The 10,547-nt window shown below is 56.1% G+C and overlaps 2 protein-coding genes across 3 annotated transcripts; one reads left to right on the top strand and one right to left on the bottom strand.

The window, feature by feature from the left end:
• Positions 1-3,611: 3,611 nt before the first annotated feature.
• GARIN5A (golgi associated RAB2 interactor 5A) lies at positions 3,612-4,689 on the bottom strand. Its single transcript, XM_017882081.1, has 3 exons — positions 4,432-4,689; positions 4,135-4,235; positions 3,612-3,762 (listed from the first exon to the last, which is right to left on the bottom strand). The coding sequence occupies exons 1-3, from the start codon at positions 4,499-4,501 to the stop codon at positions 3,628-3,630; spliced, it is 306 nt and encodes a 101-aa protein (XP_017737570.1). The 5' UTR covers positions 4,502-4,689; the 3' UTR covers positions 3,612-3,627.
• On the top strand, positions 4,658-10,547 carry EMC10 (ER membrane protein complex subunit 10). 2 transcript variants are annotated; one of them, XM_017882080.1, is made up of 8 exons: positions 4,658-4,932; positions 6,198-6,270; positions 7,221-7,330; positions 8,374-8,478; positions 8,848-9,029; positions 9,155-9,248; positions 10,160-10,246; positions 10,457-10,547. In XM_017882080.1, the coding sequence occupies exons 1-7, from the start codon at positions 4,819-4,821 to the stop codon at positions 10,244-10,246; spliced, it is 765 nt and encodes a 254-aa protein (XP_017737569.1). In that variant the 5' UTR covers positions 4,658-4,818; the 3' UTR covers positions 10,457-10,547. The 2 variants fall into 2 exon arrangements, with proteins under 2 accessions (XP_017737569.1, XP_017737568.1); XM_017882079.1 differs by lacking the exon at positions 10,160-10,246 and adding an exon at positions 9,329-9,447 and having other exon boundaries at positions 4,659-4,932; positions 10,457-10,539.

The raw sequence follows: 10,547 nt of genomic DNA, 5'->3' as shown, positions 1-10,547 counted from the left end.
AAAAAAAAAAAAGTCCGCTGTTATTCTATTTGGGGGACAAAAATCAACCTCCGACTCCCAGGTTCAAGTGATTCTCCTGCCTCAGCCTCCCGACTAGCTCCCGAGTAGCTGGGACTACAGGTGGCCATCATCATGTCTGGTTAATTTTTTGTATTTTTGTAGAGATGGGGTCTCACCATGTTGGCCAGGCTGGTCTCGAACTCCTGGCGTCAGGTGATCTGCCCACCTTGGCCTCCCAAAGTGCTGGGATTACAGGTGTGAGCCATCACACCCAGCCTCTACTGCTGTTTTTAAAGAAAGGGTGGATCCATATATATGTGTGTATATATGTGTATATGTGTATATATGTCCACGTGTGTGTATATGTGCATATACGTATATATGCATGTGTATATATGTGTATGTATGTGTATATATGTATGTACATATGTATTTATATATGTATTTGTGTATATATACATTATGTATATATGTGTGTATATACGTATATGCATGTATACATGTATATGTGTTTATATGTATATATGCATTTATATGTATATGTTTATATGTATATATGTGTAATATGTGTATGTGTGTAGAAGTATATATATGTATGTATATGTATATATATTTGTGTGTGTATATACATGTATATATACCTCTCAGGAACTGCCCCAGAATAGCTCAGGGCTGAAGTTGGTTAGACAAAAGTGAGGGGCTAGGAGATGAGTCCTGAGGCCAAATTTGCAGAGCAAGCTCAATGTTCTCACTTCAGTGGTATATTCATTTGGGAAGAGGTTTTAGAGTGCCAAAGGAACTTATGAGAGGATCAAAGCCACTCTCAGCATCATCATTGGTATTCTTCCAACTGCAGGTCATGATTCAGTGAGTGATGAGATCACTGGTGAAATACAGTTAGCATTTAAAATAAAAGGGGCTGGGCAAGGTGGGTCACACGTACAGTCCCAGCACTTTGGGAAGTTGAGGGAGGAGGATTGCTTGAGCCCAGGAGTTCGAGACCAGCTTGGGCAGCACGGTGAGACCCTGTCTCTACAAAAAAAGACAGGGTCAGGCAGCAGAGGTGGGAGGATCGCTTGAGCCTGCAGAGAGCTGTGATCACTCCAGCCTGGATGACAGAGTGAGACACTGTCACAAAATTAAATATGAATGAATGGATGAATGAATGAATAAATAAATAAATAAACAAATAAAGACCAGGCACGGTGGTTTATGCCTGTAATTCTAGTGCTTTGGGAGGCTGAGGTGGGAGGATCACTTGAGGCCCAGAGTTCAAGACCAGCCTGGGCAACATAGTGAGATTCCATCTCCACAACACATAAACAAAAATAAAGGCATAGTGTAGAAGAGAAAATATCTCAGTGTACCGTACTGGCGTCAGAATACTGCTTTGTGAAAGGTTTTTAACTTAGGGGGGATTAATCAAGGCTATAAGTAATCTTGAATACATGCAGGTCAAAATCTGATTTGGCTACCAAATTACAAAAGCAATCTTTTGGATTTCAGAAGTGCGAGAAAGAACTGTGGACCTTCATGTGTGCATGTGTGAGACAATGAGTTTGTCCTTCCTTCCTTCCCTCCTTCCTCTATTTCTCCCTCCTTACTTTCTTCCCTTTCTTTTCTCTCTCTTCTTTCTTCCCTTTCTTTCTTTGAGAACGGGTCTCACTTCATTGCCCAGGCTGGAGTACAGTGGTGTGGTCACAGTTCACTGCAGCCTGGAACTCCCGGGCTCAGGTGATCCTCCTGGCTCAGTCCCAGTAACTAGGACCACATGTGTGTGCCACCACACCTGGCTAGCTTTGTAATTTTGATTTCTGTAGAGATGGTGGTCTCGCTATGTTGCCCAGGCTGGTCTTGAACTCCAAGCCTGAAGTAATCCTCCCACCTCAGCCTCCCAAAGTGCTGGGATTACAGGTGTGAGTCACTGTGTCTGGCATCTCTCTTTCATGAACTGTGAGATATGGTCAAAAAAGTGAAAGCTGGACAGGCATGGTAGCTCATGCCTATAATCCCAGCACTTTGGGAGGCCCAGGCAGGCAGATCACCTGAGGTCAGGAATTTGAGACCAGACTGGCCAACATGGTGAAACCCTGTCTCTACTAAAAATACAAAAATTAGCCGGTTGTGGTGGCAGGTGCCTGTAATCCTAGCTACTCAGGAGGCTGAGGCAGGAGAATCGCTTGAACCCAGGAGGCAGAGGTTGCAGTGAGCCGAGGTTGAGACTGTCTCAAAACAACAACAACAAGAACAACAACAACAAGTGAAAGCTACTGGCAGAATGTTTCTGTACTATGGGCACATAAACATTTCAGTCTTTGTAGCTGGAGTTGGAGCAGGAGCCTTGGGTGAGAGAAGGGAACAGCTTCTGCTGTCTATTTTGTTTTCTTATATGTTAGCATTGCTTTTTCTTTTCTCTTTTCTTTTCTTTTTTCTTCTCTTTTCTTTTGAGACAGAGTCTCACTCACTCTGTCATCCAGAATGGAGTGCAGTGGCATGGTCTCGGCTCACTGCAACCTCCACCTCCCAGGTTCAAGTGATTCTCCTGCCTCAACCTCCCGAGTAGCTGGGATTACCGGTGCCTGCCACCACACCTGGCTAATTTTTTTGTATTTCTGGTAGAGACAGGGTTTTTCTTTTTCTTTTTTTTTTTTTTCTTCTTTGAGGCCACCAACGAGACGCCCCGGAGTCTTGCTCTGTCGCCCCGGGCTGGAGTGGGCAGTGGCCGGCCATGCCAGCTCAACTTCCAGCTCCCGCTCCACCGCGTTCACCCGCTTCTTCTTCTCCTGCCCTCAGCCTCCGGAGTAGCTGGGACTAACAGGTGCCCGCTACCTCGCCGGACTAGTTTTTTGTACTTTTTTTAAGTAGAGACGGGCGTTTCACCATGTTAGCCGAGGATGGATCCCGATCTCCTGACCTCGTGTCCGCCCATCTCGGCCTCCCAAAGTGCTGGGATTACAGGCTTGAGCCACCGCGCCCGGCCTGAGACAGGGTTTTTCTATGTTGGCCAGGCTGGTCTCAAACTCCTGGCCTCAAGTGATCTGCCTGCCTTGGCCTCCCAAAGTGCTGGGATTACAGGTGTAGGCCACCGCACCCAATCTGCATTACTTTTTCAATGAAAAAATACGACGTAAAGGAGAGTATGGAGTGAGGCACAGGAGGGCTCAAGAACCATGAGATCCACAATCGTGACAAGCTTGGCGTTCCAATCCTGGCCCACTCTGGAGCCACAGTGGGACCCTGGGCAAATGGCTCCCAGCTCTCTGAGCCTCAGTTTAGCTCTTTGGAGGATGGGGCTAAGGGAGCCCACCATGTGAAGATATGAGGTCAGAGGTGAGATCACATGCACGGCCCAGGGGCATCTGGCATGAGCAGGCCCTGCGGAAATGGTCATTCTCCTGACTCCTGCTGGGGCATGGGTGAGGACTGTCCCCTTCAGGTCTGTCTAGTCCTTGATTTCTGGCCCCTGAGGGCTGCTCTGTCCTTCTCCCATGTAGATGGCAGCTCAGGGAGGGCTGGTAGCACTGCCAGCTCCTGGCCCTGGGGGTGGTCTGGGTGAGGGGAGGTACTGCTGGGGGCTCAGGTGCCTGGAGCTGAGGGAGGAGGGGGTCTCAGCTGAGGTGGAGGCAGTTACCCAAAGAGTTGCAGGCGTCCATTCTCCTTGTCAGGGCCAGCCAGAAGCAATAGGTCCGGGAGCTCCAGGGCTGGACTGGAGGCTGCCACCCCCATGGTGACCTCGTTGGCAACTTCTCCCAACCGAGTCACCTGGGGCCAGAGGTCAGAGGTTAGGGGCAGGACAGATGTGGGGGCAGAACTGGGGAGGGATCAGAGGCTAGGAATCTTGGTAGGGGAAAAGGTCATGAACCAGGTGAGTTGAAAATCAGGCTGGGGGCCAGATATCTTGGAATTAAAGGTCAAGAATCATATGGGTGTGAAGTTAGGGAACCTGAGGCAACGGAGTTCGAGGTTCACAAAGAATCTAAAGAACTAGAGGTATGGGGCGTCAGAGGTCACGTAGGAGTTGGGAGTCGGGAATCCCACGAGATAGACGTTATGGGGGAGCAGGGGCTTTCCAAGTCAGGAGGAGGTCGAGGGACAGGCCGAGGCTTGGGATGAGGGGATTCTGGGGCTCCCTACCTGCACAAAGTTGCTCTCAAAGATGGGGAAGTCTCGCAACTGGTCGAATTCGCCGCTCTGGAGGTAGCGTTGGAGCCGTCTGGGACGGCCCGTGGGAGAGGCTGGAACCAGGAGGCATTTTAGCAGGACGAAGTCTGGGGGTCGATCCCGGGAGGCTGTGTCTGGCTGCCAGACAGGAGGGCCCGGCACAGCTCCGCGCAGAGGACGGGGTATCAGATGTCTCCGAATTGCCGGCCCCAGCCTTTACTTGGTTCCCTCACCAGGTCCAACCCCTCCAGGCCTGGCTCCATCTCTCACCTGCCATCCCACCTGTTTCCACCTCGCCAGCTCCACCCACAGCCGGCTTAGCGCCGTGATCCCGCCTCATCGCGATGTCCCCGCCCGACGGGAGCGGAGGAAGGAGCCGAGGGAGAAAATGAGGGGCTGGGCTACGGGCATTGTGACGTCATGATGTGGATCGGGTTTTATGACGTCACACAGAACCGGGCTCCCCGTTTGTGATGACGTCCCTGGAGGGGGCGGCTCCATCCTGCTGATGTCAGGCCGCAGGAGCGGACGGGCGCCAGTGCGCAGGCGCTGGGGCCCAGCGCAGGCGCACGGGCGTCAGGATGCGGCCTGTTTCTCCCGGCGTGCTGCGCGGCTCCTGCCTTTCAGCCATCCCTTCGCTGGTGGGAAGGAGCCGAGATGGCGGCAACCAGCGCTGGGGCGACCCGGCTGCTCCTGCTCTTGCTGATGGCGGTAGCAGCGCCCAGTCGAGCCCGGGGCAGCGGCTGCCGGGCCGGGACTGGTGCGCGAGGGGTGAGTGCTCTTTAGTTGTGCATAGCGGGCGCGGTCTACGGATGTCCCGGGTCTTGGGTCTTTAGGTGAGTTACAGACGGAAGGAGGCTGCGCACTGCTGAGAGGGAAGAGGTGGGCGATTTCTGGAAAGCCAGGCGTGAGTCACGCACGCGCAGGAGGGGCCTCGCCAGTGCACCGGGTTGCAGCGACTCGGAGGGAGAACAAGAGCACCTGTTGGAAAGGCTCTGGCTCGGGAATATGTATGAGGGGGCGGGGCTGGGATTGTGGAATCTTGGAGAATCACGTCGGAGCGGTTAAAATGAAAGAGGCATGGTGAAGCCGGGCGCGGCGGCTCTTCTGTCATCCCAACGCTTAGGGAGGCTGAGGCGGGAGGATTGCTCGAGGTCAGGAGTTCAAGACCAGCCTGAGCAACATAGCGAGCCCTGTCTCTACAAAAAATACTAATTAAAAAAATTAGGCCGATCGCGGTGGCTCATGCTTGTAATCCCAGCACTTTGGGAAGCCGAGGTGAGCGGACCACTTGAAGTCAGGAGTTCAAGACCAGCCGGCTCAGCATGGTGAAACCCCATCTCTACTAAAAATACAAAAATAAGCTGGGTGTGGTGGCAGGTGCCTGTACTCCCAACTACCTGGGAGGCTGAGGCAGGAGAATCGCTTGAACCCGGGAGGCAGAGGGTGCAGTGAGCTGAGATCAGGCCACTGCACTCCAGCCTGGGCGACTGAGCAAGACCCTGTCTCAGAAAAACAATAAGGAGTGGGAGGGGGCTCTTGAGGAGGTGGAGAGGAGTTTTACCTCCTGAATATGCATGAATATGCAGGTTTGGAGATTGGAGAAAAGGAAAGCATGAATCTTGAATGTGCTTAATAGGGACTAAACTCAGGCTGCATCTTGGCTCTTGGGCTGTCAGGTGATAAGGAGGCCATTTGGATATTAGCATGAAAAAGAAGCCTTGGGAGAGGGAGGGTGTCATTTAACTCATGAGTATTTGTGGTGCAAGGCTTGAAATTGACCTTGGGGTAGTTGCTCTGGCAGTGAGGTTAGGCATGTTTGTAGGGTATGGTTTTTTGGGGGTGAGGGAGTCCAGATTATGAATATTCATGAAATGGGTGGTTTCTAGTGAAATGGAGGGAAGCAGCAGTGATTAACCTTGCAGATAAGGCTCCTCCCTCAACCCACCCCAATCTGTCTGTCCTGGGCTTTGTGGGTGACTGCCATGCTGAGGGCTTGGATGGTTCTCACTTGGGGCCTTCTGTGTCCTCTGCAGGCCGGGGTGGAAGGCCGAGAGGGCGAGGCCTGCGGCACGGTGGGGCTGCTGCTGGAGCACTCATTTGAGATCGGTGAGTCAGGCAACGTCCTCTCTTAACATTGGTGCCCTGAGAAGTCAAGACTTGGAGTCCGGGTGCCTCCCGTCATATATGACATTTACTAACATCCGTTTACTAACAGATTTGCCCCAGGTTGGGGGAAAGGGGGACATGAAAGAAGAGAAACACTGTCTTTAAATGTCCCCTTGCCCGTAAGACAAATCTCAGTTTTTGAAAGGTCAGCACGGCAGTAATAATGTCAGAGCCGACTTTCCCGATCAGTTGCCATGTGCCCAGCATTAGTGGTTGCACGCTTTGCAAGTATTAACTCACATGTTCTCACGGCAGCCATGTGAGGTGGTAGGTATTCGTGTCAGCCTCCTTTTCCAGAAGAGGAAATGGGCTCAGAGTAGGCACCACACAAGGTCTCATCATGAGTGAGTGGCAGAGCAGGAGCCAGCTTCAAAGCCAAACTTAAATTGCCATGACGCAGGCGTCCGGGTTCCCAGAGCTGGACATCAGTGCTGCCCAGAGTGTAGTAATCGAGTCTGAGGCCTCGAACCTGAGGGCACAAACCCTGAAGCTGGTGCCCCTCTGCAGACCCTGGCATCTGCTCAGCGAACAGCTCCCCTGCTTCTGACACAGCCAGGTCGTTGGGAATTCCTGAACTCCACAGCCTCCGTATTTTGCAGTTGGGGAAGCTGAGGCTCAGAGAGGTTATATGGCTGTCCCTGGGTCACCTGGTGAGGCAGAGGCAGGATTTGGGAGCTGTGGGGTTCATGCATCTGCTATGGGTTGCCTTGTGAGGTAGAACATGGTGGAGGTGTCCCCACTTTGCAGATAGGAAAATGGGGGCCAAGATGGGGAGGGAACCTGGTCACTTGGGTGGAGGCCAGGCCGAAATTTGAAGCTGGACCTCCTGGCCCCTGCCTGGGTTGAAGGGGGGGCGGGGGGGGGCGTCTCTGAGCCTGAGCTCCTCACAGATGACAGTGCCAACTTCCGGAAGCGGGGCTCGCTGCTTTGGAACCAGCAGGATGGTACCTTGTCCCTGTCACAGCGGCAGCTCAGCGAGGAGGAGCGGGGCCGACTCCGGGTGAGGTGGGGCACTCAGGGCTGGGTGTAGATGGGGATGGAGGGTATCTAGCTGTCTCTTCAGCCACCCCCTGCTGGTCCCCCGCAGCCTTCCCTCCAGTCCCAGGTGAGCTTCCAGCACCTCCTGCCACTCTCAGCCTCTGTCCTGGATGACTGCCCTGGTGGAACGGCATTGCAGTTTGTCTTGGCGCTGCCAGGCACAATGTCCTGCCTCATGGCCTCTGCCCACACTGCTCCCTCTGCCCGCAGACCCCCTTCCCCTGCAGGTTTCACACAATCGGCTCCTCTCCTCTTCCAGATTCAGCTGAGCTGTTTCATGACCACTTAGACGAGCTTTGCTTGTGAGGAGAAAGAGATCCTTAAAATAGCCATGGTTGGACAGGACCTCACTTCTGTCGCCCTTGTTGTGACAGCCTCAGGGCCCGGCTCAGTCCTCCCTAGGTGTCATGCAGAGAGGCCCCAGGGCTCTAGGCAGGATAGAGCGGGAGAAATAGGGGCAGAAGGAGCAGCAGCATTTAGAGAAAGCTTGCAAAAGCTGGCACAGCCCACTTGCACCCATTGGCCAGATGTAGCTGTGAGGAAGGCTGGGAGTGCAGGCTTGATTCTGGTGGCCACGCGGTGACGTCTGCCTGAGCAGCCTTCCTGCTTGGTGCCCACATGATTCTCTTGTCACAGCTGTCCCCAAACAGAGTTTATTGTGCGTGTAACTGGTGTATCCAGGCGTGGGGTGGATGCCAGGTGCGGCTGGATCCAGGCACAGGGAAGGCGTCCTCAGGACCCACTCCATCGCTGGGCTGGGCTCTGCGCTCCTTGTGATGGCTTCTCCCCTAGGTGGGGCAGTCCCAGCTGCTCCTGGCCTCACCCACCAGCCAGGCCACCCCAGCAGGAAGAGTCCTGGGCAGACTCAGGTCGGCCAGCCTGGGGAGTGTGGGCTGTGAGGCGGGGAGGGCTGGAGAGGGGCCTTCGCGGAGGCCTGGTGGGCATCACAGCCTGTCCAGGGCTGGTGCCATCCTTCTGACCAGCACCCTCTTCTCCCATCCCCAGGATGTGGCAGCCCTGAACGGCCTGTACCGGGTCCGGGTCCCGAGGCGACCTGGGGCCCTGGATGGCCTGGAAGCTGGTGGCTACGTCTCCTCCTTTGTCCCTGCGGTGAGTTGGTGTCGAGGACAAGCCCCCTTCTCCCTCGTCCTTACCCTGTACCCTGGTCCTGCTTCCACCATTTGAACCCCTGTGTTTTTGGAGCCCGCAGAGGCCTGGGAGACTCGGACCTGGCCTTGCCCTTCAAGGCCTCCTGGTCTGGAGGGGTCGGTCCAGGTAGCGGGTGCTTTTGTGGGGACAGCATTGTGAGGACTCCAGGGTGGGTGACGGTTGAGCTTGGGCTTGTGCCTGAGGGTGACAGGGAACCATGGGAAGGTTTTGAAAGATGCTCTGGGGATCCTGTGTTGGGGGGTAGGGGGAGGTTAGGGTGGAGCCCAGGCAGCAGACTCCCCACCTCCGCTGACCTCACTCCCCTGACAGTGCTCCCTGGTGGAGTCCCACCTCTCGGACCAGCTGACCCTGCACGTGGACGTGGCTGGCAACGTGGTGGGCGTGTCGGTGGTGACGCACCCCGGGGGCTGCCGGGGCCATGAGGTGGAGGATGTGGACCTGGAGCTGTTCAACACCTCGGTGCAGCTGCAGCCGCCTGCTACAGCCCCGGGGTGAGCCTGCTTCTAGAGCCTTCACGGCGCCATTGCCACCTGCCCCGGCCCTTCCTGACAGCCTCAGGGTCTCCGGGTCCCTGGACTCCGGGCCTCACCCTTCTCCTTCTCTCCCCTCGCCCCAGCCCTGAGACGGCGGCCTTCATCGAGCGCCTGGAGATGGAACAGGCCCAGAAGGCCAAGAACCCCCAGGAGCAGAAGTCCTTCTTTGCCAAATACGTGAGTGGGGCTCCCCCGCCTCCCCTATTCCCTTCCTGACAGTCCCAGCGCCTGACTAGGCCCTCTCTGCTCCCACTCAGACTCCCCTCTGGTGTTCGGGCCTGCCCTCATCCTCCAGGCCTCCTGTGTGGGGGCCCATCGTTCTCCAGGCCTCCTGTGTGTCCTGATACCTGGACTGAGGCTTGTTTGCAGGAGGAGGGTACGGAGGTGTGGTCAGGGGAGGTCGGGCCAGCTCTAGGGCGCAGGGTCCTGGGGAAGGTCTCGGCATGAGCTAGGCTGGAGCCATGAGGCTGGAGAGGAAGGGAACAGTGGAGGTTTCAAAGGAACCAGGGAGGCTTAGAAAGGAGGGGTGAGCAGATTCTCCAGGGGGATGTACAGGAAGGAGAGAGGAGAGGGTCCGGGCGGGATGTAGCCCAGGGAGGGGCATTGAGGGCAGCAGGGTGTCCCGGAGGCCTCCTGGAGCTGAGGAGGGAGGGGCCTGTGCTGCCAGCAGCAGGTCTGAGTCCAGGGGCTTGGAGGCTGCGGCATGGGGTGGGGAGGCTGGGGACGGCCAGGGGAGGTGGCTTCTACCCAGGCCTCTGGTCCCTTGAGTGTGGAGACTGGTGTTAGTTGTGGCACAGGACCCCAGGCAGGACAAGGCCAGTGAGGAGCCTGGCGTGGCCCGAGGGAGGCTAGGAGGATGCTGAGGCTGGGATGGCTGAGCCCTGCCGTGCTGAGCGCCCTACCCGAGGGCCTCACCCGCTCTGCCCGGATAGTCCAACAGCTGCACTGCAGGAAACTGAGGCCCAGAGGCTGAGCCCTTGCCTGCCGGGCCCTGCCCTGCTGCCCACTCGAGTGCCCTCCCGCTCCCCGCTGGCCCTAGGGCCCCATGGCCACCCACTGGCCCTGACCTGCGCTCCCTCCCTCCCCAGTGGCACATCATCCTGGGGGGGGCCGTGTTGCTCACAGCCCTGCGTCCTGCTGCGCCAGGGCCCGCGCCACCGCCGCAAGAGGCCTGAGTGAGGACCGAGACCCCTGCCCCTCCCTGCACCCCACTGGCCCTCCCTGACCTGTAGTGACGTAGGGGACCTGGGTGCCCTCCCCTTACGCGGCCTCCCTTCATGCCGGGCCCCACCTTCCCCACCCTGGGCGGGCGATGCTCACACTCACCTCCTTCCCCTCTCTCTCTTTTTCTGTGTCTGTCTGTCCATCCTTCCGTCTGGCTGCAGTGGATGTACATCATTCCCGTCGTCTTGTTCCTCATGATGTCAGGAGCGCCGGACACCGGGGGCCAGGGTGGGGTGGGGTGGGGCGGTGGTG

Source organism: Rhinopithecus bieti, unplaced genomic scaffold (genome assembly GCF_001698545.2).
Source record: "Rhinopithecus bieti isolate Rb0 unplaced genomic scaffold, ASM169854v2 scaffold_12070, whole genome shotgun sequence".
In the NCBI taxonomy this organism is placed as follows: Eukaryota; Metazoa; Chordata; class Mammalia; order Primates; family Cercopithecidae; genus Rhinopithecus; species Rhinopithecus bieti.
The sequence above is the reverse complement of the archived record's forward strand: the minus strand, read 5'-3'. Positions and strand labels throughout refer to the sequence as shown.